The sequence below is a fragment of the Mirounga leonina genome, unplaced genomic scaffold (assembly GCF_011800145.1).
Source record: "Mirounga leonina isolate KUSES-001 unplaced genomic scaffold, KU_Mleo_1.0 Mir_205, whole genome shotgun sequence".
Lineage (NCBI taxonomy): Eukaryota > Metazoa > Chordata > Mammalia > Carnivora > Phocidae > Mirounga > Mirounga leonina.
In genome coordinates this window covers 168,014-195,245 of record NW_023270515.1, presented here as the reverse complement: position 1 = coordinate 195,245, position 27,232 = coordinate 168,014, and the positions used below count along the sequence as shown (strand labels likewise).

Here is a 27,232-nt window from a genome sequence, read left to right as displayed (position 1 = left end):
TTTCCGAACGGTGATGGTGAGGTCAGTTAGTCCTAGCTTGTCCTACTCGTAAGGGGCCTTGAGTCAGTTCATTGGGCTGCAAAAATGAGACATGGACTGAAAGAGCCTCACTCAGGGAAAAGTCAGGAAGGAGACAAAGGCTCTGCTACTGCTTCTCAGTCTGGAGCAGACCTCTCCTCATCCCCTCTCCTCAGCAGCCACTCACAACTGTCTTTGCCATCTCTTGGGATGTCAAGGGGATGGGCGCCATTTTGTAGGGGAAGAAGGCCTAGGAGTCTTGCTCCCCATTATGGCGCATGGGAATTCCATCGGATCACTGTGGATATTGGCAAAGGGACAGGGGGACCACTTTGGCATTTTCTATCTTGAAAGTGAAATAATTTTGGTTAACCGGAATTTACATAGCCTGTTGTGAAAATAAAAACCTGAAGCACCTTGGTGGCTATTGGGCTTAATTCTTTCCTCTCTGACAAATGAAAGTATTCCAAGCAAAAAAAAAAAAAAAGACAACTCCCAAGGTAGAAAATATGCCGCATCTCATCCTGAGCATGTAACTATTTATAGAGATCCTATTCTATAGAATATTTTATTTCCAAAGGACGAATCCCGAAAGGATGCAATTCTCCCCAGATTTCAAGATCTTGCTGATATCCATTCTCAGCTGTAAAGAGAAATAAAAACTTCAATAATGAAACTCAGGGAACCATAAACAAACCCCTTTCAGGGACAAAGAACTAACTGTTGGTGGGTTGGTGGTGATTTTTAATTAACTGAGTCTTCAGCTGCTCTGGAGAGGGGGAAGGGGACCGGACTGGAGGGAAGAGACTGGGATTCCAGGTGTAAGAGAGCATATTTAGTAAGGGCAAAAATAACACACAGCTGTGAAGACAAACATCTACAGTTTCAGTTTGAGCGGAGAGCTCTCCATGAATCACTGCCGAGCTCCACCCGCTGCTCAGGCCATGGGGTCTGAAGCAGCTTTTCCACTGCCTCTGATTCAGAAATAAAACAGACCCACAAATTACCCCGGCGCCCTCCAGACAATCCCTTCCTTGTCTGGGGTCCTGAAAATACCTTTTGTGGTGACTTACCTCAATTCATGCTATGAAACTCGATTAGGAGTTTGTTCAGTCGATTAGGAGTAAGTATGTGCTTTTAGGGTTCTTAGGAAGAAAACCACCTGAGAAGGGTTTTTTGGTATTCGGGTCTGAGACAGGCCCGGAATGCATGCCCGGGCCAACCTCCCACGGAGGGCCCTCTCTCGGAACTGACCTCTTTGGGCTTTTAGGGCAGAGCCGCCAAAGAAAACCTTTGCATTTCTCTCACATAGCTTCATCACCCAATAAACTAAAAAGAACATTTGGGAAGATAGTCACATTCTAGTAAACAGTGACGAGCTGAAGACTGCATGAGGGTAATGTTAGCTTGCTTATCCACATAAGAGTCAGGGTGATAGAGAACATGGTCTTCGAGGGCAAAGGTAGGTGGAGTCAGGGAGAGGGCTTTCTTCACTCAAATGCACACACCAAGAGAATAGGGACACCGGCGAATCCCTAGCACCTGGGACAGGGCCTGGCAGAGAGATTCGCTCCATAAATACTCTGGTTAAAGGGGCTGAATGGATTGAGAAGACCCAAGGCCAGGGGAGGATCTAGGGAGTGTGGGTTTATCCAAAGGTGCTGTGGCCCAATGAAGGGCTTAGGCTGCACATACCCAGCATGGGTTTGTATTTGGGGAAGATCAGTCTGGAAGTAAAGCATGTGGTAGACAGCAAGGCAGTGGAAGTTCTCTCTTAAGGGCAAGAGGAATTCAGGGGTAAGAAGAAGAATGGGTCTTGGAAAAATAGGTAGATTTTCAAGAGGCTTGTGAGTTTGTCTCTACCCACTTTTAGAAGTATATTGATGTTCCAGATTTGATTTTGACTTGCCTTGGACTTTTTCTAAGGCCCTAGGGCCTCTGCTAACTGTTGTGAAGTGAGGGTGAATCACAGATTTAATGTGGCTAGTGAGCTCAGGGTTGTCACCTGGGGCTGTGTTCGGCGACCTTCTTGGATAAATGAGGTCCATTCACACAGCACAGACCACAGCGCAGGGCTGAGGCTCCATTCTTGTCAAGCTAATGGCCACGTCTGTGCCATTCACTGTGGGCTCTTTCCATGATGGAATCTCTCCTGCTGTAAGTAGTCTCTGATGTGAGAAAACCAATGTCAGATGCCAAGTTTATTTTATTTTTCAAAAACAAAGCCCCGACTTTAATTTCTCAGTACATTTTCACAGGTGTGTTACCCCTTTTAAAAATAAGGTATTATGTGTAGCAACAGCTAAATGAAGCTTTTGTCCCCGGCTGTGTTCCACTTGATCTTAAAACCTTAGACTGACTATTTTCCCAATGGTCCAGCTTCTGTCCTGGTCCTCAGTTCTTGGGCCCACATTCTGGATCAGATTCCTTCCTGCCGTGCCTCCTAGTGTGGGGACCTCTCCTTGGATTTCCTCCCGTGCTCGCCAATGTAAGCCCATCATCTCTGCAGAGCGTGCTCAGTGCTGAGCACCTCAAGGAAGTATTGTGGGGGGAGCATTTGATAATTCAACTGGAAATTGAGATGATCAACCTTTTTTTTAAAAAAACCTAGACTAATCAAAATTCATACGTATGTCCCCATCAACACGCCATCTTTGGTTTCTCCCTGGAGGACTTGTCTGCACGTGGCTACCCCTGCTCAGCTCACATCTGCAAATCTCTCCATGACCGCCTTCGGGGCCACTCCCAGGATATCCTTCTGAAAATACCCAACAGTAATGAAACAGAGTTTTCTGAGGGTCTGTTCAGTTATGTTTCATGTCCATGAGAGTGACTGCTCATGTGGACTTACCAGGTGAGGTCCTAGAGTGTGGTGGCCAAGTGCTTGGACTCAGGACCCCTACAGCCTAGGTTCAAATCAAGTAAGGTCTGTAAATATTTGTTTGCCCACAATGCATTAGGCACTCTCAGAGGAGAATTTGTGTTTAAAGCACAGAAATAGAAGATTGTGGAAACTGGAACATATAGCATTCCATCTCTCAAGATCTTTTTGCCTTTCCATTATTTCTATTATTTTTGATACCCCTTCCCTGATCACTTAGGTTGCCTGATTCTTTCCAGAGTGTCAAAAAATGGCAAGTGTGGAGGACTAGCTGAGCACGTGTAGTCTCTTGATTTCTGTAGCCGAAGCAGCTGAGACCTGTGTGCCTGGAGCACCGTTTTGTTGCCAGTCCCCTGGTGCTGTGTGGAATGCTTTGGATCTGTGATCAGACACTGGGAACTGCGTGCTGTATCACCCATTCTCTTCAGGAGAAGCCATGAGAGAAACTTCTGCTTCTGCTAAGTGACTGGTTCATCTTTATGTGTCAGACCCTTTGAACTGTAACAGGATACACTTCCTTCTTTGCTTTGGCTAGTAGGAAGCTCAGAGATAAATAGGTGTCCTACCTCTAGCAGCTATAAAGAGTAAGCCAACTCAAAGTGCTGATATTATTTCATGCTTAATTCCTTTTCTGCCTTACATTCCATTCACTTCCATTCCTTTGATTATTCATGTTATCATTTTGTATGCATTTGTATGCATTTTTATATCTGCTTTATATCATGTTGTCTTGTATGCAATCTTGTAAACTACATGTAGTTTGAGGAAGGGTAGGGAAATAAAATACACTCAAAACCACCACACATCCACATAAATATAACTCTAAAGTTGCAGAGGAAAATGATGGAATCTCCTCTTTGGAAATATGTTCACATAAACTAAACATTTGTTGGTCTAAGTATCTTCTAGAGAGTCATGCCTGGGGGCTTGGGAATGGAGCTTTTTCCAGCCCCTTGATTCTGAAAGTCTATGAGAACCCAGTGGGGTTTGGGAACATGTCCAATTTCTCACCTGAATTTAAATTTAGTGCAGTTTCCAATTTATTTGATATTCTTTGCCATGTCCCTTCACCGTTATTTTGAAATACCACTGTGTCATAAGAAGTCAGTGCTCATTATCTCAATGAGCTTTACGAGTGGTTCGTTCATTGAGGCTCAACAAGGCAACTTAATTGGGCATGAGTGCCCAGTTATCTGAAGAAGAACACCAATGCCCATCTTTTTGATCACGAAGGTAGAAGGGGCTTTCAGCACTATTCCCTGGTGTGATCACAATTATGCACACACACCAGGGAGATCTGAGAGGTTGCTGCTGAGACTAGACTTCTAAAGCTATGTGGCCCCAAGGGGGAGGTGGGGGAACTGGAATTGGGAAGTGATATGGCACCCCAGCTGTTGTCCAATGCCTTCACAAAATTCTTCCCTCTGCACCAGCCTTCCCCTCCTGACGTGACCTCAGCCCAATGTAGGTTTTCTCCTGCTGTAACAGAACTGTCCTCCCAGCTCCTGTTCCCTCTACTGATGCCACATTCTCTATGGGATTGTCAGGACTGGTGGTTTTCGGGTTACAAACAGAACCCAGACCTGAAAATGTGCATTTGAGAATGTGGTTAAGACATAGTAATCCTTTTTTTATTTTTTTTTAAGATTTTATTTATTTATTGGAGAGAGAGAGAGTGAGAGAGAGCATGAGAGGGGAAAGCGTCAGAGGGAGAAGCAGACTCCCCACCGAGCAGGGAGCCCGACATGGGACTCGATCCTGGGACTCCAGGATCATGACCTGAGCCGAAGGCAGTCGCTTAACCAAGGCGCCCAGTAATCCTTTTTTTTTTTTAAAAAAAGATTTTATTTATCTCTTTGAGAGAGAGAGCAGGAGAGAGGAAGAGTACAAGCAGGGAGGGGCAGAGGGAGAAGCAGACTCCCTGCCGAGCGGGGAACCCAACACAGGGCTTGATCCCAGGACCCTGAAATCATGACCTGAGTCAAAGGCAGACACTTAACTGACTGAGGCACCCAGGTGCCTCAAGACACAGAAATTTATTTTATTGTGGTAAGAACACTTAACATGAGACCCACTCTTTCAACAAATTTTGGGGTGTACATTATTGTTGACCAAAGGTAGAATATTGGAGAGCGGGTCTCGAGAGATTTTTCATCTCCCTTGACTGAAACTTGATGCTTGTTGATTAGGAACTCCCCATTTTTCCTCTCTCTAAGCTCCTGGAAACCACTTCAGTTGCCTGAATTTGACCATGTAACCGCATGTAAAGGGGAGTATTTGTCCGAAGTATTTGTCCTTCTGTGACTGGCTTATGTCACTCAGCATAACGTCCTCAAGGCTCATGCCCTGTCAGAGTCTGCAGGATTTCCTTCCTTTAAAGCAGACTAGCATTCCACTATTGTATACACCACATTTTCTTTGTCCATTCACCCATGGGTGGACAATTAAGTTGTTTCCACACCTTGACCATTGTGAATAGTGCTGTAATGAACATAGGAGTGCTAATATCTCTTTGAGATTCGGATTTCCATTCTTTCAGATAAATATGCATAAATGAGATTGCTGGGTCATATGGTTGTCTTTTCTGAAGACTTTCTCTGATTAATCCTCGTTTGGAAGGTCAAACCCAACCTCTGACAAGCCAAGGGAGGGAAAGGTTATTTATTGGTTTTGCTAGTTACAGACTGAAGACTGATTTGTTTGCATCATTACTAAAAAGTTATCTTCCCTGTCCTTTTAGCATGTCTGATGTCAAGCATTCTTATCATTCAGTTCTCATTACTAGTTTAAAGAGATTTAAACAACTAGTTTAGAGATTGATTATTTATAGGCAATGAGCTTAGAAAATATGCCAAGGGGTGCCTGGCTGGCTCAGTTGGTTGAGTATCCAACTCTTTTTTTTTTTTTTTAAAGATTTTATTTATTTATTTGAGAGAGAGAGAATGAGAGAGAGAGAGCACATGAGAGGGGGAAGGGTCAGAGGGAGAAGCAGACTCCCCGCCGAGCAGGGAGCCCGATGCGGGACTCGATCCCGGGACTCCAGGATCATGACCTGAGCCGAAGGCAGTCGCTTAACCAACTGAGCCACCCAGGCGCCCCGAGACTAGACTTCTAAAGCTATGTGGCCCCAAGGGGGAGGTGGGGGAATTGGAATTGGGAAGTGATATGGCACCCCACTGAGCCTGAACAAGGCCATTCTCTTTTATGCACTGGGTTTAAACCTCCGAAAAATAGAGATGGTGCCCACACCTGCTGCCCCAGGCTGTAAGAGGACTGATAATGATGAGGCTCACAGGACAGGGCTCACCCCTACATATGCTGCATTGGGGCTGTGAAAATTCCCAAGAGGATAAACAAGGAGAAATGACTGAGAAGCAAGAACACCACACCTGGGGCCCCTGGGCCTTGATTACCTGCTTGAGTCCAGCATGTTGGAGGCCTGTGGTGTGACCCTCTCCCCTCTTTGGGGCTGCCGTTCCCCTAGAGTTTTTACAAAAACTATTTGAAATGATCAAGAATGCGGTTCCATTCTTTCTTCCTCTGAAGCTAAAACAGAATACAATGTCCCGAAGGTGCAGCTTTTGAAGATCAGGCCTGAGGGGCTCACGTGGCTGTTTTTGCACAATGGAAGCTGGATGGATGAACGTAGGAGTGCTAAGATCTCTTTGAGAAAGAGAAAGCTTACCTGTCTTGCTGGAGAAGAGAGGATTTAAGGTCGCTGGTATATAGCGGTCTAAACAGATGAGCAAATGAGTGAACCTGCAGTGCTCACCTAGACTTTATCGAATCACGCTCATCCGCTGAGCAGCATCTAAAGCCTTTTCCCGAAAGAACCAAATCTTTTAGACTCTGTCCTCTAGTCCCTAGTAACTCCTCTCCTTGAGGCAAATAGAGCAAAACACACACCCTCCACTCAACTGATGGAATTTTCCAAAGGGATAGGAAACTACGTCTCAAGTGAAGACATTCCATGTTGTGATATTAGGATGGGGCTTCTAGAGATAAATGTTTGAAGTCAGGAAAAGTGGCATCAGCAGGAAATAATGCATGTGTAGGCAGTGGTGGAAATATAGAGAATCTGCACCATGGGAACTCAGACTGTTTTTGTTTTTAAATTTCCTTCGTGTTAGCACAGCTGTGAGGATGCCATGAAGCAGGACCGTGTATTTCCAGGCCTGTGGTAGGGCCCTAGTCCTCTGACCCTGAGCATGATCTTTACCCATAGACGTACCTGCTCTTTCCTCACCATCAGCCCTAAGGTCCCTCCATCAGCACCAGACATGTGTGCAAGCGATGCTGGGAAGAAACTCTGATTTTTTAGAGTTCTAAAGATGCTGAATGAACTCTTCCCAGGGCACTGCCCCTCAGTCTGCCCTTTCTGTCCACACCTCTGCCATGCCTTTGGCTCTTGAATGAACTTCTTCATCCCACCCCAGCCCTGTCCCACCCAGAGAGTGCCCTTCTGCCTCAGATGGTTTTGACCTTCTGAGACTTGAAGGTCAGGTCCATGCCAGGCCTGTAGTTCCATGATTCCACAAGTTGGCTGCAGAGCTCCAACTAGTGAGGTGTTTGGAGAAGTTGAAGAAAAGCTCATTGGAGTGGGGCCCACAACCTCAAGGCCTGAGACATGGGAGGGAAATCCGACATCCAGTGAAGATTTGGAGATTCCAAAGAGCACTAAAACCCTGTGTTGGGTAGAACCTGAGAGGCAATTGCCAGAAATCCACCTTAGAAGATGCAACCCAACTCTCAGGATCCCTCAACTACAGTGATCTTGAGTTAACGATCTGTGGGTTCACCTTCAAAAAGGCATCGACGTATTTTTCTGTTTCCTGGTTAAGCTGGATTTTCCATTTGGGGTTTCCCCATTAGATATTTTACCATATCCTATAACCTTCAAATCTCACTGACTATATATATTTCCAGAAAAAAAGGGCAGGTTTGTCTTGATCCAAATGACCGTGGCTGCCTTAGTAACAGTAGCCCTGTGAACGGTTACCCGGGTGCCAGCAGCTGGGCCCTTTCTGCATCCTCTGGATTCACACCCCATCCCAGCCTCGGGGCTGCTGAGTGTTCTCTCCCACTGCCTCCCAGGGTACCAGGCCTGCCTGCGTCTCTGCCCTACCTGCCTGTACCTCCACTGGGGACATGGTGAGCCTTCAAAGCTGCACATTGAAAGATCGGCGGTAGGGATTTGAAACTGGACACGAGGATTTCATTCTGAGTTTTGGAAGAGGACTGTCATTCTAGGATAAGCCTGGCAGAGTGCCTTCTGAGCTGGTGTCACCTCCAAGCATCTGCGTACACAGCCCGTTGAGAGTTGCAGAGAGAGGACAATGGCAGCATGCTCTTCCCTGCAAGTGTTTCCAAACAGCTGTTGCCAGGGGAGTTTTGACATGACAGTTTCAGAAGGGGTTGGCTTAAGAAACAGAAGCCAGGTGGCAGCTCTGCTTCCCCCATGGTGGCCTGTCCTTCAACCGAGCATGGCCATTATATTAGCCCAGCTCCGGCTGCAGTGACAAAAGACCACAGCCTGGGGGGCTTACCCGACAGGAATGTATTAATCTATTTCTCACAGGTATGGAGGCTGGAAGTCCAAGACCAAGTTGCTGGCAGGGTTGGGGTCCGGGGCAGCTCCCTCCATGGGCTGTGGATAGCCACCTTCTCTGTATATCCTCAGAGGAGACAGAGAGGGAGAGGCCTCTGGTCTCTTTTGCTTCTTGTAAGGACACTAATCCCATCACGGGGGCCCTCACCCTCATGACTTCATGGGGACCCCGATCGCCTCCCAAAGGCCCCACTTCCAAATACCATTACATTGGGTGTCAGGCCTTGAAGAAAGGAGTTTTGGGAGGACATGGTCATTCAGCCCAGAGCAGACACTGTATTTGCCCTTTGACGCTTCTCTTCTCTACTCCTCCTTCATCAGCCTCCCCACCTTGCCCTTCTTTGGTTCTCTCTGTGTATCATAAGAAGACTGGGAGGCAGGCTTCTCAGTGGCAGCAATAATGGGAGGATTTATCTTCTTCCCCTTCAGGAACTCCCCGGATGAATGCAGCATGGCAAAAGGCGGGAAGATGGTGGGCAGCCCAGACACTGTGGGCATGAATTATGGCAGCTACATGGAGGAGAAGCACATGCCGCCCCCAAACATGACCACGAACGAGCGCAGAGTCATCGTCCCGGCAGGTCAGATGCTCATACTTTGCTCAGTCCACAAACTGTGCTTTTCCAGAGCACCATTCTGCTTTCTCTTCCTGCCTCTGGCTTCCATCACCCTCACTGGTCTAGAGGACCTATTGTACATGGAGGCCAGCGGGAGTCTGGCCACTTTGGTGAAATGTCCACCGATCAGTGTGTGTGTGTATGTGAGAGAGAGAGAGAGAGAGAGAATGGAAATCCATGAAGTGACCTCTCAAGGGAAAAATTGCCCTTTCTCTGAGATTATTTGGTGTTATGTATTTTTTTTTTTAATGAAGTGTTACTCATACTAGATGGTAGGCTTTTGAAAAAAAAAATCTTATCTGGCAAAATAAAAAGCCGGGAGCTGTGTATTGCTTGTTCTCAAAGTCAAAAATTCCAGCTATCCCTGGCCTACAATACAGATTCTGAGAACCAGAGTAATTCTCTGCCACAGAAGTAATTCTAAACTCAAACCAAAGCAATAGCTGTGAATTTGAGGGAAATGCCAGGAACTTACTTGTTGAGCCAAACTGAAGGGACTAGGAGAGGCGACTTACACACAGCTCCTCAGAGGAAACATGCTGCATAAAACCCAAAATACCAGGGCCACAGTGATGATTTCCTGAGTCCTTAGTCAACGTCAGGGTTTTTGGTGAGCAGTTTGGAGACACCATCTCAGGAAATCTTGGGAAGTAGGAATCCTTATCATGATTTCTCTGATGAGGAAAATGGAGCTCCCAGAGGTCAACTAACTTTTTCTGGGGCCTACAATTAATAAGAGGCTGAGTTAGAGTTCAGATAGGCCTTCCTTCCCCTTCGTTCTCTTCCTGGAGGTGCTGGGTTCAGTCTCGGCTCCTGAGACAGACCCTGTGGGCTCCCCTCTGTCACTCCTTGAGGATGGCCATCTGGTCGCCCTGTGGCTCTGCTTCAGGAGCCTGGACTTATTGTCACTTCAGCCTGAAACCCTTGATTCCAGGTAGTTCTGTCCTTCATCAGGGCTCAGTGCAAATGTCTCCTCAGAGAGGCCTTTCCTGAGGGCCCCCCACCTAGAGCCATTCCCGACTCCACCCAGGGACCTCAGCCCCCGCCTGCCTTATTTGTCTTAACGGTGTTCACTCCCATCTGTCATTATACTGCACATTCATGTGACCGTTTGCTTATTAGCTTCCTCCCTCCATACAGCCCCAGCCCCCAAAGGCCCAACCTCTGTGGCCAAGCACAGCACCTGACATGCAGTAGATGCTCAAGGAACATTAACTGAGGGGAGAATGGATGAAAGGATACCTGTGTGTGGGTGAGGTTTGCACAAACTTGATTCAGCCTTGCTCTAGGGGTCACCTAAATTCATCTCTATGAAGTGTGATGGTGAATGGGCTCCAGTCCCCTCTGTGGTGTGATTCCCATCCCACTGTCTCTTAGTCTGTGTATGATCCCCATCCTACTGCCCCTTAGTCTGTGTACAATCACTTTCATGGACTTCTGTCGCCTTCCACATAGACCGAGAAGCACAGAGGACCTGGCTGAACATCCAGCTTGGGCTCATGGACTGAGCTTCACTTCAGGATTGTCACTGGTGGGGTGGGGTGGTGGGGTAGTGGTGGCTTTCAGCAAACTGCATGAAGCTGCTTTCGTGTGGTTGATATGAAAGGCATTATCCTTCAGGGCCATCCCTCATCTTGAGGCATCTTGTGAGAATTTTACTGGAAACAGTGGAGGTGGAGTCTCATGTGGGCCTGATGACAGGGACAAAACTGGTTTTGATGTTGATTGAAAGGCAGTTGACTTTTATACGAAAGCCCTGTATTTGGTTTGGTCACAGCAGCTGAGCTACTTACCGGAAACCCGTGACTCGCTCCTGAGCTGGAGAACAGAAGGGGGCTCCTGCTGATGGGGAAAAATACAGAGATGCAAGTGTCCAAAGCAGGCAACCTAAAAGAGGCTGAGAGCAAGGGTGTTCCTGGGGAGAAATGGAGGGCAGGGATGCTGTTGCCTCAGCTGCTATCTGGATATGAACAGAATGAGGGAGGAACCCAAAGGACGCCCACCCACACCTGTCTCTCCCTTAGCCTTGTTTCCTAAGAGTGTCATTTCTTCAGTTCAGGCAAACAAAGTTTTTCATTCTCTAAGATGGGAGAACCTTTCCGAGGAGAGATTCTTGTCTTGGTTCTTCATAGAATCACAGACCCAGGAGGTAATGCGTGGTGCCACTCACCCTGTTTACCGCTGGGGTCATATTTCTCTCAGGGGGTCAATGTGCTTTGAAGTCATCAGTATCATTTCCAACAGGGACAGACTTGAGGGTTTCTACCTTAAGGGAAATGTTGAGAAAACAGGAGAGATATTTATATGGGGAAGAGGCAAAGAACCAATTTAATTGAGTCAGAGCATCCACCATTCCTGATACTGTGTAGTAGGTGCTCATTACATGTCAGTTGGATGGGTGGAATGATGGCCATGCAGATTGGCTCATATTTAAGGTTTTGTGTAAAGGTTGGTTTCATCCCCTGAAGAAAGTCCTCTTTCAGCTGTTCCCTCCTTTGGTTGCTTCACACCAATGCAGGCAGTTATTCAGTTAATAGTGTTTGTAAGAGACCTAGTTGTGGCTGATTTTGCAAGTTGTGAGTCTTTCAGTTATTGGCCAAGCTTCATGTATGTGTGCTCATACACAGACACACAGATGAACACACACACCACACACCCACACCCACCCACCTACCACACATCCATCCCCCCACACCCAACCACTCACCTCCACAAGCCCCCCCACTGCGCACACACACACACACATACAGCTGCATTGCACAATCCAGATAACTCCCCAATGTGGCCATGAGATTGCAGACCCTGGGGGCAGCTCCATCAGCTGCTGCATCTGTACCTTCAGGCCGAGTTCCAGGGCCCAGGACCCAGGCACCTCATGCAGGCACATCTTGGCCATAGAATGCTCTGCACACGTAGATGGAATTCTCCACACCTGGTTCCACCTGGCACATAGAGTTCCTACTAGGTAAACACATGAATGACACTCACAAGTGCAAATCATAAAGATAGCTGAAAAAATTATTTATTTCTAAACATTGGCTTTTAAAACTCAAACTTTTAAATCTTGCACAGTTGCAAGAGGTGGGTGTCATTCGGTTCCAAGGTGTCCACAGGCAGTGGAAGGGGATGCCTCAATTAGTATGTGATTAAGTGTTCATAAGATAAAAAGGAAAGTGATATGGGAAGGATGGCCCAGCTGTTCATTCTGAGTCTAGAGAAAAATGTGTTCCTTGGTTTGTCATAGGAGAGGAGCAGGGAAGTCATGAGAAAAGCACTCAATCAGCGAGACCAGCAGACATTCCAGAAAGCCCTGGCTTATACCTGGTGTCCTGGAAAAATTGTAGATTGTGCCTCTCCCTCTCAAAGTACACCAGTTAGACAATAAATCACATTGGTACTTTTTAATCTACTTGTCTGTCTGTCTATTTGGTGTACATCTGTATGTCTAAGTCTACATCTAATGGGGTTGGGCTGTTCCTGACATGGCTGTAGATTATTCTGTGTAGGTCATTCAGTGAAATCAGTCTTACGAGGAGCTAGACATGTGTGACCTGGTGAAATGGCACTTTGTTGGTTGGCTCAGCTGGATTTGGACATCGGCTGGAAAATGTTTCTCCAAGTACGATCAGAACCACTTGCATCAGGATTCCCTGGGAGACTTGTGATTTGAAAATGCACATTTCCAAGTTTCCTGAATCTGGATGTGGGGAGGCTCAAGGATTCCACATTGTTGATGCACTTTCTGGGTGATTTCATACATAATACGGTTTGAGAAGCTCTAATCTAAATAGTAGGCACCGAATAAATTTTACTTAAATACACATTAACCGTTTTCAATAAAGGCAGGCTAGGTTACTTTTAGAAGAAGGAGTGGCCAGGAAGATAGGAAATAACCAACAATTTCACTTGATGTTCTAAACAATTTAAAAAATGAAGAGTCACCCATTTGGTGGGAAGGAATTTTGTCTTCCTAATGCTTCTCCCTTAGGATGTATTTTTGGGACCTATCATTGGTGGCATGCTAATGTAACATTGTGTGACAAATATACTCAAATAAAAAATAAAAATAAAATAAAATCAATAAAATAAAATAAAATAAAATAAAATAAAATAAAATAAAATCTGCAGAGGCCATGTGTCAAGGCATCCACGGGGAAACCCAGGTTGGTTAAAGGCACAGAATACAGTGTGAGATGGATCCCTGGGCTCCATTCTGACAAGCTGGACCAAGCACAGTATGAGGTCTGTAGGCACTGGGCTGCATTCCTATCAACAGCAAAGACAACTCAGGCACAATGTAGGCATCTGACTTCTATGTGTTCCCACGTCTGCCTCACCAAGTCTGTGAACATAGATCACCGCTGAGAAACAAATGGATCTCCACTGCACCGTGGAGCTGGTATTCTAAAGCACCTAGGTTTAACGACATCTCATGAAGCATCTGCCATCGGGGATGCTGTCCCTCTGGGTACCGGCTGTAGCTCTGGCGGTCCCTGTAGCTTTTTCCATATTGACAGCGCATCTGGCGATGTGCTAACCAACAAGGCTAACAAAGAGGAAGGTGCAGTCTTCATCCACTTTTCTTGAAAGTTGCAAAATGCTGACCAAAATGCAACAGGACATCGGGTTTTAGCAGCTTACATCATTTTGAAAGATTTTTTTCCTTTTCTCTGTTTTTATTCCCAAAATGGGTGCAAAAGCACTGCACTTTTCAAACATTTCTACTTTTTTTCAAATTTAAATTCAGTTCATTAACATATAGTGTATTATTAGTTTCAGAGGTAATTGAATGACTCCTCAGTCAAACATTTCTACTTTTATTTTCTAAATATCCACCTTGAGCACGAGCACTCCTGGCAATCAGAAGTCTCAGAGATAAAGAGTTGTCACATTCGCTTGTTTGCTTCATTCATTCATTCACTGAGTGCTTAGTGTGTTTCAGTCACCATGAATAAAAGCTCTTATATGATTTAAGATCCCCTATTCTTGCCCCCCAAACACCCATGGCTGGAACTCCTGGTATTTTGTCTTCCTCAGACCCTCCATACTGGGTCCCTTCTCCTCAACCCATGAGGCGTTCAGTGAGGACTTGCTACTCTTATGCCCGTCACAGAAGAAGTGACCAGAGCCAGTCAGAAGTAGATTAGACCCATCCACATGAAGTCAGTGGTTCCTGACAGGAGAGTGTGGGGTTAAGAGCTCAAATGACTGATTCAGACAAATGGTTCAAAACTTCGGAGGAACGAGATCACAATAAACATGAATGGTCAAGAGAAGCTTCCTTGGTACTGTGCATGATACAATTCTTAAATGCCTTTGCAGGCTCTGCCATTTTTCTCTACCACATCCTGCCCCCCAGTCACGCGCTCTCCTCACCCTCTGCATCACCACAACCGTGTTTCTCCATCCGTGCTGTTCCCTCCGATGGAATGCCCTTCCTCCATTCTCTGCTCACAAATCCTTCTTCAGGGCAACCCCCACTGTCTAGGAAGCCAACCTTAATCTTTTGGCAACTTACTTGATTCTCATAAGACATCTGACTAATTCTTTTATTATCATGCTTTATTTTGTTCCACATTATATTCTAGAATACATCTCATACTTACTTAAATACACATATACCATTTAGTACCATGGAGGATTTGAGATGCCTTGTGAACTAGGCTACTGATAAATACACGAACCAAACTACTGATCAAAAAGAAATTAAGAATCAGTCCTGAGGCAATTAAAAATATTAATGGAAAACCAAAATCACATGAAAGAAGAATGCAGCCATTTTGACCACATTTGACCATGAGCTTGGCCACGATATCGGATCGCTTTGAGCTTCCTGGCAGCCAAAATAAAAAGTCATGTGGGGACATAATCCCTGTTTTCACAAAGAAGTTTCACAGGGAAGGTGATGTTTTTCTCAATTCTGAATCCTACATGCAGGATCCCTGGACTTTACCTTTGGGGTCCACTGAGACTGTAGAAATGACCATCATTCTGACGTGATTGCAGTGCTCCATTTCACTAGCGTGTTTCTTGCGACATCCTTTATAAACAGAGTGAATTGTATTAGAGAACAGCTCCATGCAGATGGAGAGCATATGCCCAGTGTGAGTCTTTGCTGGTCTGGCTTATTGTAAAGTCAAGATTTTGAGTTCTTGGAGTGGCAGAGGGCTCACATGGCTTTCACACAATTCCTCCTAAATATCTCCAAGCTGGGCTTTGAAAGCAGATGAATAACAAGTGATAGAAGAATATACCCACTGACCAAGCTCAAACGGTAAACCCATTATGTTTGAACCTGTATTAGAGTTAGTTATTTATGAGCCTGTCTATTCTATTAGATTGCAAGTTGGGGAATACGTCTTTCACATTCTTAACCACCAGACAAAGCAGCAGCAAGCTCGTGGCCTGTGTGCAGAGGTCAGTAAATGTGCATTTATTGAGTTAATGGGAATCCAGATTCAGTTAGCAAGAATCATGGAGTCACAGGAGTTGGAGGTACAAGCCTCTAGATGATCTTACTTCAACTTGGTATTAGGGTTCTTCAGAGAAACAGAACCAATCTCTTTCTCTCTCTCTCTCCCCTTCCCCATTTATTTATTTATTATGAGGAATTAGCTCATGTGATTATGGAGGCTGAGAAGTCCCGCAGCCTACAATCTGCTGTCTGCAAACTGAGAGCCCAAGAGAGCCAATGGTGTAGATTTCAGTCTGAGTCTTATTTATTTTATTTTATTTTATTTTTTAAGATTTTATTTATTTGATAGAGAGAGACACAGTGAGAGAGGGAACACATGCAAGGGGAGTGCGGGAGGGAGAAGCAGGCTTCCCACTGAGCAGGGAGCCCGATGTGGGGCTTGATCCCAGGACTCTGGGATCATGACCTGAGCTGAAGGCAGATGCTTAACTACTGAGCCACCCAGGCGCCCCTCAGTCTGAGTCTTAAAGCATGAAAGCCAGAGACCTAAACACAGGAGATGGATGTCGCAGCTCAAAAGCCAGGCAAAGGGAGAAATTCCATTCAGGTCCTTAGTGGGTTAATTGATGTCACCCACCCACACAGGGGAGGGCAGACTGCTTTACTCAGTCTTTCAATTCAAACGCTGATTTCTTCTGGAAACATCCTTACAGACACACCCAGAAATAATGTTTAACTAAATGTCTGGATGTCCTATGATCCAGTCAGGTTGACAGAGAAAACAATCACAAACCTCTTCCTTTACACATGAGAACATGGAGCCCCAGAGGGAAGGGATGCGCCTCTCCCAGGGACACTCACACAGGTAGGTAAGACCAGAGCCCGTGCTCACGTCTAGCTACAGAACTTGTTGGTAAGACAACATGTCTTCATTTCACCTACCACTAAACACTCCCAAGGATCTCTCCCACTATGTCTACATCACGGAGTGTGTTTCTATAAGCTGTTTAAATTGCTTCTGTGCACCAAGTCAAGCAACCAGACAACCAAACCAGCTAAAACTTAAATCCTAAAGTCAAAGTGAATTATATTCCTAGATGATAAGCTGGGTAGTGATTGAGGAAACTGCCCTGGGGTTATATGTGTGGCCGAAATAATAAACACAGAAATGGTACAGTTACCATCTATTGAGTGTTGTCAGGCACTGGGCCATCCACTTTGTAGAAAAGGTATTATCTCATTTAAATCCCATAAGCACCCTATGGTGTAGGTATTATTTATTATTCTTACTTTACAGGTAAAGAAACTAAAACTAGAAAAGCCAAGATCATGGCTCAGGATGTCCCAGGCAATAATTTGGAGAGCCAGGATTTGAACCCAGTTCTGTCTGACTCTGGAGTCTGAGTTCTCATTCCTGTGCTACCCTATCAGAATTACCCAGGGAGGAACACAAGGACATGGAATGGTGGGATGCATTTGTTAATTTGTTCAGAGATTCTGAAACGGCCTTTTCAAAGGAGACTAAGGAAAAAAGAAAGACTAGAGGAGATGTTCAAAAGAGTCTACTCAGCACATAACTGCTACATTTCTGGGGTGGGATTGAAAATAGCTTAGATTTAGCATGAGTGGCTGGACAGATGTTAATGAATATAGAAAAAAATTGAAGATAGATGAACTGGTTCAGTTTATTTCATGTTTATTTCATGGGACACCCAACCACAAGGTAGTCTGGGGGCCACATAGAGCTTAGGGTTAGGAGTCATTTATTAGGGATTACCATACCTGGGTTCCAAAATCTGCCATTTTCTAGCTCTGGGATCTGGAAAGTCATTTAATTTTGGTGTTCTTTGGCCTGCAGCTGCACCAAAATATGGATGATGGTAATGCCTACTTTGTATGACACTGTATGGATTAAATAAGAAAATACATGTGGAGTGCATAAACAATGCTGAAGATACAGTAAGACCTCCAAAACTTATAGCTTTTCTTTTCATATCCGGGTCAAGCATTTGGGAGAAATCCCTACACTCAAGAGGGAGATCTGCTGACATATGCATATGGAGTGGGTTGAATCGTGGCCCCACAAAAAGGTACATTAAAGCCCTAACTCCTAGTGCCTGAAGACATGACCTTATTTAGAAATAGAGTATTTTTAGATTGCATCAAGTCCAGATGAGCTCATGAGGGTGCATCTAATAAAATGACCAGTGTCCTTATAAAAAGGGAAACTTTGGACACAGACACACACAAAGTCAAGGTGATGTGAAGACACGCAGGGAGAAGGCCTTGTAATGATGGAGGCAGAGATTGAACTGGTGCAGCTGTAGGCCAAGGAGTACCAAGGATGGCCGACTGCCACCAGAAGAGAGAGGAGGCAAGGGAAGGATTCTACTCAGAGCCCCAGAGGGGTCAGGGCCCTGCTGAACCTTGCTCTCAGACTGCTAGCCTCCACAAGCCTCAGACAACCTATTTCTGTTGTTTTAAGCCACTTGGCTTGTGGTACTGTTATGGCAACCCTTGGAAAGAGAGAACCCAAGCAGGGAGAAACGTGAAAGTGGAACAGGTCATTGCATCTAAAACACCATGAGCATAAGCTGTGTTGTTGTGGAATAACCAAGGAGACACAACACAGGGAAGAAATGAAGGAAAACAAAATCCAAAAACTAGATAACCCACTCAAGAAAAGTTGAGAATGACTCCCTCCAGTGAAATAGATTGACATGTCAGAATGTCAAAGGTATGTTTAGAGCCCAGCAAAAATAATTTAGTCATGTGTTTTTTGAATAAAATAATTAATGAAATTATTGAATCTCAAACAGGCTGAGGCTAGGTGTATTTTCTTACAGTGTTTGACTCTTTTGTAGGGTATTGCATGATTAATATGTACAATGAATTTTTTGGCAATCGATTAATGAGTAAGTGCATGAAACAGAGCATAGCATGAGCTAGGTTGACGGGTGCACTGGAAATGGAAAAGGTTTGAAGTAAATAGGTAAAAAATATGCTGAGAAGACTCTTGGTCCTAGTAAAATGTTGAGCTTAAAAAGAACATAAGGTATTCCTCTTGCAGAGCACCTGAAAATGTAGCATGGAGTCTGATACACTTTTATATGCCTAGCTGTGGGAAGAAAGTCAGTGAGTTCCTTAGCGACTCAAAGCAAGGAAGGAGCTGAGAACAGAGTACTCCACCCTCCTGTGTCACCTGGTTCTCGCAGTTGGCATGGATGGGGGTGGGATACCAGTGTCCATAATACAGAGATCTGGGTCTTAAAGGGGCAGGAGATGAGTTCTTGGTCTTCCACAAAGCAGGGAGTTAGACCTGATCTCTATGTACATATGCATATAACTGTGTTTCTGACAGCAACCCCAGGCTGAGAAATTAAGCATCAAAAAGTGGTCATGGGCTAAGGACAACCTCAGACACCTGGCAGAAGGACATAGGAGATCTTCTTGGAGAGACATGTCTTCAATCCAAGCATTACAGGATTCCTGCAGATAAAGATTCACTGAAGATGACTCTAGCTCCAAATTAAAAACAGGAAGAAACAATCTACCTAGACCAAGATTCAGCAGAAACAACAGACAACATAATTAAGCCCTCAAGAATGTTAGATAATTGAAGCATGGGACTGAGAATATAAAGTAAGTAGATTTAAAAGTGGTTAAACACACAATAGAAGGAACCAGAAAGAAAGGAGCAAGACATTATGGAAAAGAACAGATAATTTTGAAGAAGAAGCAGGAGAACTCCTAGAAACACAAAAAAGGATTCAAAAGTATCAGAAACTCAATAGATGGGTTGAACAGTTGACTTGAAAAAGCCAGAGTGAGTTAAGGAAAGTAGACTTGAAATTGTTTTCAGGGTGCAGGACAGTGACCAAGAGATGGAGTATGAGCGTAGGTCAAGGGCAGGGAAGGGGCTCGTGATAATGTGCTGGGTAGATCTAATAGACGTTCCAGAAAAGAGGGAATCAAGAGAATGGACAAGATGAAATGTTTGAAGAGATAAAATCTGACTTTTCAAAATTGATGAATAAGACCATGTTCCAAATATGGGAAGCATAAGACAGAGAAAAATAAATAAGAAGAAGTCCACACTAATCACATTCCGGCAAGACCGCAGAACACCAAAGACAAAGTACTTAAAAACCAGGAAAGAAAAAAGACTATCTGAAAACAATGACAGTTATAAGGACAGCAAACTTCTCAACAATGACACAGAACACTGAGGGCAGTGGAAGGAAATCTTCAGTTAGCTCGGAGAAACTGACACGATTCTAGCTCTCTTCTGGGCTCTTAACTTTTTTTTTTTTTTTTTTTTGCCCTGCCACAGACTCATTTAGTAGCTTGGTGATGCCAGTGTGAAATAAACCTCAGAGGAATGTGATGAAAAACTTCATTAAGAGTGCATTGTAATCCATTCTGTAAATTGTGGGGGAAATAAAGATACTTTCAAACAAAGGGTCAAAGTTTGTTGCTAACAGACCCTCACTTCAGGAAATAACAAGAGATTTAATAAACAAAGAAAATGGATCCTAGAAGAAGGGAGTGAGATAAGAAGGAAATGGGAGAAATGAAATTGGTTGATATAAGAATAGATCTAAAGAGAAACGGTTATAGAGTATCAGCCACAGCATCCTAAGTAGGGAGCACAACAGGGTAGCATAAAAACATTGGATAATATCACCATATAAGATGAAGGATAGGTGATGAGAGCTCAAGATTTCTAAATTCGTTGCTTTCTTTGGGAGAAGGATATATTTGGTGATTAAATGTGGATTTTGTTTAAAGAGTAACAAGTAAAGAAATAGAACTAGAATGTTAAACAGCCAAACCAGTAGAGAAAGGGGAAAAAAGGGGAATGAAGAAAAATAGATCGATTCAATAAGATACTTTGAAAGGAGGAATAAAGAACATACAAAGCAAGGTAAATAGAACACAGTAAAGTGGCAGAAATCAGATAAGTAACAATACGTGTAAGGAGGCCAAAGTTGCCATTAAAGACAGAGCGATAGACTAGATTTTAGAAAAATACTCGAAAGTCAGTGAAGCACTGTTTACGAAAGCATTGTAAAGAATGAGAGCAAACAGATGGAGAAAGAGGTACTAGTCAAATTCTAATCAAAACAAACCTGACAAAAGTGGAAAGGGAAAGCAGAAAGCACTAGTGGAGATAATTGAGGGTTAATAGAATAATAAATAGAAGAGATTACATTCATGAAAACTATGTGACAATGATGAACTTGTACATAATAACATAGCCTCAAAATATGTAAAGAACTGTAAGGAGAAAAGGACAAATCCACTTCAGGTGAGAGATTTAAATTTGCCTTTCTCAATAGTTGATAGATCAATGACCTAAAAATTAGGTATATGTTACCAATTTTGATCCAATGATTATTTGTAGAAACCCTGCACTTAACAATTAGAGAATATGCATCCTTTTTAAACTCTCAAGGGGCATTTGCAGAAATTGACCAGACAGTAGGCCACCAAAAAAAGAACAACCAGAATAAAAGAAAAATCAGTGTTATATATACCTCATTCACTGGCTAATTCCCTAATTCAAAAAAATTAGAAATCAATAGCTATCCAAATGATAACTGAACTTCATCTATAAATTAAGAAATTTAAAGGTTCAGAAACAGCCTTGAGTATAGGTTTTTTGAGTTCAAATTTCAGTCTGTGGTAGAGTGAAGCCCAGAGTGAAGCCAGTTCTCGCTGTTGAACGTGTTTTGTAAATGTAGAGTCTTTCCCTACCAGGAGGCGAAATGTTAAATCTTATTTTTGCAGGCTTTTGAGCGTCTTAGACAGCAGATTGGCAGACTTGCCCAGGGCCTGGTTTTATAAACAAAGACTTCATAGGACTGTGATATGGCTTAGGGGTACATTTTCTGTTGGTATTTTTTTCTTAAACAAGGATGATTTTTCTATCTGGAAGCCAATATTTGACGCGGATATTGTTCGAGAAAAATGACACTAGGGCTGCTATTCTCACCAGTTTGACTCTTGCTTAACGTGACTTTTATTCGTTCCTCTGGGGGAGGTGGTCTCTGAAACAGGATGTTTGCCTGCATGAGGTATTCTGTTTCGTGAAGATTCAGTCCGTCTTCAGCAATGCAATATCCTTTTGCCTGATTTAAATACCTACTTAATATTTTCCTGGCAGCAGTGGAACGCTACTAGGTCAGAAAACAGTTTCAGGGAAATGTAAAAATAATTTCAACCCGCCACCCACGCACCGCTTGCCCCCGCCATCCCCCAACAGTAATTTAAACAGTGCAACTCTTGAACTCTCAGCTTTGCTTTTATTATTTTTCTTTTCATTTCAATGTACTGAAATAGTCTTCGTAAAACTTGTGGCTATTAACCATGGAATCGAAGATACAAATAAGAGGCTTCGGAGGCAGATGACTTCTGTTTCCCTCTTCCCTTGGACTCCGGGGGTTTACCATTTTGATGTCCATGAAATGTGGACTGATGACACAGCTGTTTTCCAAACAATTGGCCTGGAGGCTGAAAACAAAACAACTTATCTTCAGCGGTTCATGATTCATCTGACAGAAGCACCTCCAAAAGCTTCTCAAAATAAAGTGTAAATCAGACTTTTTTGTTTAAAGGAAGAGGCTGGTCCTGCGATAGGAGGTTGTTTAGCTCATCTCAGCAGAGTTTGCGATGTGAAATCCACTGTGTGGATGCGTTATTTCTCTGCCATGTTATTGTTGGCCGAGTGTTTCACATACATTATCTCATTTACTTTTCTATTCCCCTAACATTCACTTAATTACCCACAGAAAAAGAAAACAAGTTCCAGAAAGGTTAATGTTTACATCTAGTCAGTGGTTGAATCCAAACCCAAATATTGGTATTTTGGCTCCCAATAAAGCCTTTTATTTTACCACCGAGTTTGCTGTGCTTGATGTGATTGTAATTTGATTCCTCCCACATTTTCAGCGACTCTGAAATCCCTGGATCATAAAGTCCAGGCTTCTTAGCAAGATACTTAAGGCTTTGTTTGATGGGACCCCAACTTTCATCTCCATCCTCCTACATCTGTGTGCTCTCTCTCCAGTCTTCTACTCCAGCTGCACCCCGTTTCTCACTGCTCCCTCAACACCTCAGGTGTTTCATGCCTCTGCAGGTATGAAGCTGGGTTTTCACTGTTCCCCTAAACTAAAGGGCTTCTCCCTGCTTCTGTCACCCGAATTCTGTCAAATGCTTTTCGTTAATGCAGGTTCGAGCCAAGCCCTTCTGGTGAAAACTTTACCTTTTTCCTTGGCATCTCTCCCTTTCCTGGCTGCCCTCTGAACCTCCTGTCGTACTTGTGTTTACAGTAAATACTCAGTAATTCTTACTTGAGTTAAATGAATCGTAGTCCTTCTCCTAGGGGAGTCATTCCTTAGGTCCTTGAGTTCTGCGTGTTGTTTTTAGAAGAGGAAAAGCAGGCTCCATCATGAGATCAGGTGATGGGGCCTAAGTCGCACTGCTCACTGGGGCCCGAAGGTGTGGAATGGCATGCCTTAACATAGCCAAAGGTGATGCCTTGACTGGGATCCATTCTGTGGCCCCCTCCCCATTCTTCTTCCCATGCATAGTTGGGCATCAGGGAAGGAGGTGAGGTCTGTTGAATCTTGTGGGACCTTGTGAGCCCCCTTTTGTGATGGCAAGGTGGGACAGAAGAAGAAAGCTTTGCTGACATACTATGGGTCATGGAGGAGATCCAAGAGACTCTACTGGGCTCTCTGGATTTGAAGGGAGAGCTGGGACCCAACACACTGACCTGAACTCCACAGAACGCTACCTACGGCTACAGCATCCATGCCGGGCCCAGGTCCTGGGGAGGGTGGGGCTCACTGTGGGGCTGTCATTGGTGCAGCCCCAAAGGGTCATTATAAGTGCTTAGCTCTCAAGATCATCGAGGTTAGATGCCCAAAGGAGGCGGTGAGCGAAGGAGAGGGGACAAGAAGGGGCTAGTCCAGCAAACAGTGGGTGGTGTTTGGGCATAGGCATGGGGCATTGGTTCAGGAGATGGCAGGCAGCTGTGTGTGGCTGTAGGATGGTGGGATGGGAGTGGTTGAGAATGACACCTATGAAGACAGTGGGATCTGGCAAACTCAGGGTCCTGTGCTTCATGTGTGGGAGATTGGGCTTGTCTCTTGAGAAGTGTTCTCTGTTACGACACCTCCAGAGAAGGTCTGGAATAATGGCACTCCATGGACAGGTCAGAAAGGACTGTCCTTCTTTACTCTATCATATGGCCATAGTTTGTTTTTCATATTCTTTGCTTGTAAACTTACAGGGCAGGGATGTGGAGATCCATTCCCAAAAAGATAACAGAAGTAACACAACCTTGTGTAACTTTATTCTTTTCAAAGGAAGCAATCCCCATTAGTAAACTGCATAAGAAAGGGAGATTAAAATTTTATACCCTTGAAAGTTTTATAAAAACACTTTAACAAATATATATATATAATTTATTTAATTAGCCAACATATAGTACATCATTAGTTTCCGATGTAGTGTTCAGTAATTCATCAGTTGCGTATAACAGCCAGTTCTCATCACATCATGTGCCCTCTTTATATATATACATTAAAATACATAAAATATATATATTTCAAAATAGGTCCCAATATCTATATATGTATTTAAATCCTTCGTAAGATGTTGTTTTGACTTTGAAAAAGAGAAGAATATATTTTTATAAACAATTTTTTAACCTAAGTACTATGTTTATTGGAGAGAAAAAGAGAAAGTACAGTTTAGTGAGAAAGAAAAAAAATCTAAAAATCTCCATCACCCTCTCCCCAGAGACAACAGTTGACCTCTTACTGCCGAGCCCTCCAAAATTCTTTCCATGGATATATTTACATTTCTTTGCAAAATTTAATTATGTTTCAATAATGTTTTCAAACTTTTCAATTTAATCCACTCGGAGCATTTTTTCCTATCAAACTATTCGGCAGTATAATTTTAGTTTCCAAGTATCACAGGAACATCCCTAAATGTGCCACAACTTAACTAGTTCTCTTTGGTTGGACATTTAGGGTGTTTCCAATGTTATGCTATTATAAACACCACTACAAAGAACATCCTTGAAAATAAATCGTTGCGCACATCCTCTATTATTTCCTTACGATAAATTTCTAGAAGTGGAATTTTTAGTTCAGAGATGATGCACATATTTTTTTTAAAGACGTTTCAAATGTATTGCCGAATTGTTCATTGGAAAGGTGGTAGTGATTTATAGTCATGCCAACGGTACAGGAGAACAGCCGTTTCACCAACCCAAAGCGAGAATGTTGGTAATAAGAACAATGCAGGTCAAGGAATTGGTCCCTGGGGTCTCGCCCATGAGTCCCTGAAAGGAAAATTGAATGAGCCATGACAGCCCTGGGCTTAGCAAGGGAAACCCAATTAGCAGCACACCAAGGGACCACAGAGAGATTAGACTTCTTTTTTTTGGCTGTCTTCCTAAGATGTCATTTTACCATTTTAACATGAAGCCTGTGACTTTCGGGAAGATATTTATATATCATTTTTAGAATATCTAGTTAAACCATTAAGAGAAGAAAATGCAGTCCCAGAATGAACTGATTTCTAGGAAGTGGTTACCAGCCCTCCTGCCCCCCCTGCCAAAATAGTCCTTCTAGGTTGTTCAAGGCAAAAATAAAACAAAACAAAACACAATTACGAAGGGTTTGGCTAATACCTGGTGGTGGGATTTAAGAAGAATGACCTGGGGAGGATGGCGGACGGGAGGATCTTCTGTCTGAGAGGTCATGACTGTCCTCCACACGGAACCGAAGGGCACAGGGCTTGAATTGGGGATCCTTAAATACGATCCGTATCAGTATAATGAGGAATTATGACAGGCCATGAGAAAAAGAAGAAAGAAGATCTTTTATAAAAACAGTCTGGAGTTTTGACCATTTTATCCCCCAAGGTCAAATCCTGACCCAATGGCAAAGAACCATCTGAACTCAATGGTGGACAAGTTAACCTTCCATATACACACTCCATTTTCACGGACTAACAGAGCATTCCCGTGTGTTTGGATTGCACAGGAATGTGCACACCTTCCTGTCAACACTGCCATTTCAGGTTTTGCAGATGGCACAGAACCAGAGTGCTCCCTGGTTTTCAGATTCTATGCACTGATTGCTGGTTGAGAGTGTGAGTGTCACAAAATTGGTGGAAATCTCATCCTAACCGGAAAAATTGAACATTTATGTGCCCCACACCCCAATAATTGCCCATCTAGGTCCTCCCTTCAGGCCAGCACCTCCCCGTGCTTGCACATGGATCATCTGAGGATCTGATGAAAATGCAGGTCTGGAGCAGCACCTGAGATTCTGTGTTTTGAAATAGGTCCCACGTGATGTTGACTCTGCAAGATCCCAGGACCACACTTTGAGCAGTGAGGCCCTGGGGGTGATGGTTTGAACCTTGCCTGCACATAAGAGTTACTGGGGAACTTTTAATAGTTCCGATACGCAGGCTGCCCTCCAGCAGAGTTAAGTTAGAGTCTTCCGGGATGAGACCAGGTTCAACGCTCCCCTCTCCCGGTGATTCCAGTGTAGAGCCAGGGCTGTGGGCCAATGCAGATGCCTTCACATGTACCCAGGGAGGTGGACACTCAGATATTCACTGGTCAGTAAATTGGGTCTATGCATATGAGGGGGCCCAAAAGCTACTTACCTGATTGAATACCCCTACATGGATTAACTTGGACACATCTTGAAAATACAGTGGTGGGTGCCAAAAGCGAATCAGATATCATTCATGTTAAGTTTAAAAACACAAACAGTACATATAGTTGATATGGCAACAGTATTCAAATATACATAGGGATGATGTGTGCATCAAGTTCAGATGGTGGTTGCTTCTGGAGTGTTCAGGAGGGGGGAGCGAAGGGGTGACTTCCATTGGATTTGAAGTAATTTCTTTAAATTAAAAAAGATATGAAACATTAGTGTGTGAAATGGGGGGAGGGGAGACGGAAAGAGAGAAGGAAAAAGGAAGGAAGGGAGGAAGGCAGGGAGGGAAGAGGTGAGAACTCTGGTGGTGTGACTCTCTGGCTGTTTCTCACTGTTACTGCTATTTCCTTTTGTAGACTTGAAATCTCTTCCAACGTGTCCCACGCTTGAGTAGCCCGAAACATCAGTAAGACCAAACAAGGTTCTAGAGCTATTAGCTACAAAGTGGTTTGAAAGGATGACTTATCCTTACACCAGATTCTCACTCATTCTGATCAGAACATCTCGGCATGCCCGACCTCTAAGGGCCTGTCCAGAGAACCAAGGTCAAGGTTCTCCTTTTACATGTAAAACAGATACAGAAAGGAGAAGCAGTCTCCAGGGGTCGCAGCAAGTTGAGAGACCCTAGGATTCGAACTCTGGGCTCCTGCTCTCTGCCTGGGTGTCTTCCATCTGCCAGTATTTGGGGGCCCTAAATATCCCTCCACCTGGGGTGTCCATGTGGGACAGTCCCAGTTGTATATCCCTCAGGGATTGCCTGCTCCGTCTCCCCGGGGCTGTGCCCTCTGGGATCCCACCCAGGTCCCCTCCCATTAGTGGCAGCAGAGCACGATGACATTGCCAGCATGCTGTAGGGTGTGAAAGTCCACCAGCCTATCCCCCTACCCTGCAGGTGCCAGGTAGGTGCAAAACCAAATTCTCTGAGGGAAAAGC

The 27,232-nt window shown here is 44.1% G+C and overlaps 1 protein-coding gene and 1 long non-coding RNA gene across 7 annotated transcripts in view; both read left to right on the top strand.

Moving 5' to 3' along the window:
* The window catches only part of ERG (ETS transcription factor ERG), a 254,369-nt gene that overhangs the window by 205,571 nt on the left and 21,566 nt on the right, over positions 1 to 27,232 (top strand). For all 6 annotated transcript variants that reach the window (XM_035028863.1, XM_035028862.1, XM_035028864.1 and 3 more), the window contains one exon: positions 8,937 to 9,088. In XM_035028863.1, coding sequence (XP_034884754.1) covers positions 8,937 to 9,088 — 152 coding nt within the window. The remainder of the gene's footprint in view (positions 1 to 8,936; positions 9,089 to 27,232) is intronic.
* On the top strand, positions 497 to 7,814 carry LOC118026135. Its single transcript, XR_004683479.1, has 2 exons — positions 497 to 4,251; positions 6,038 to 7,814. It is a non-coding gene; the product is annotated as an uncharacterized LOC118026135 (long non-coding RNA).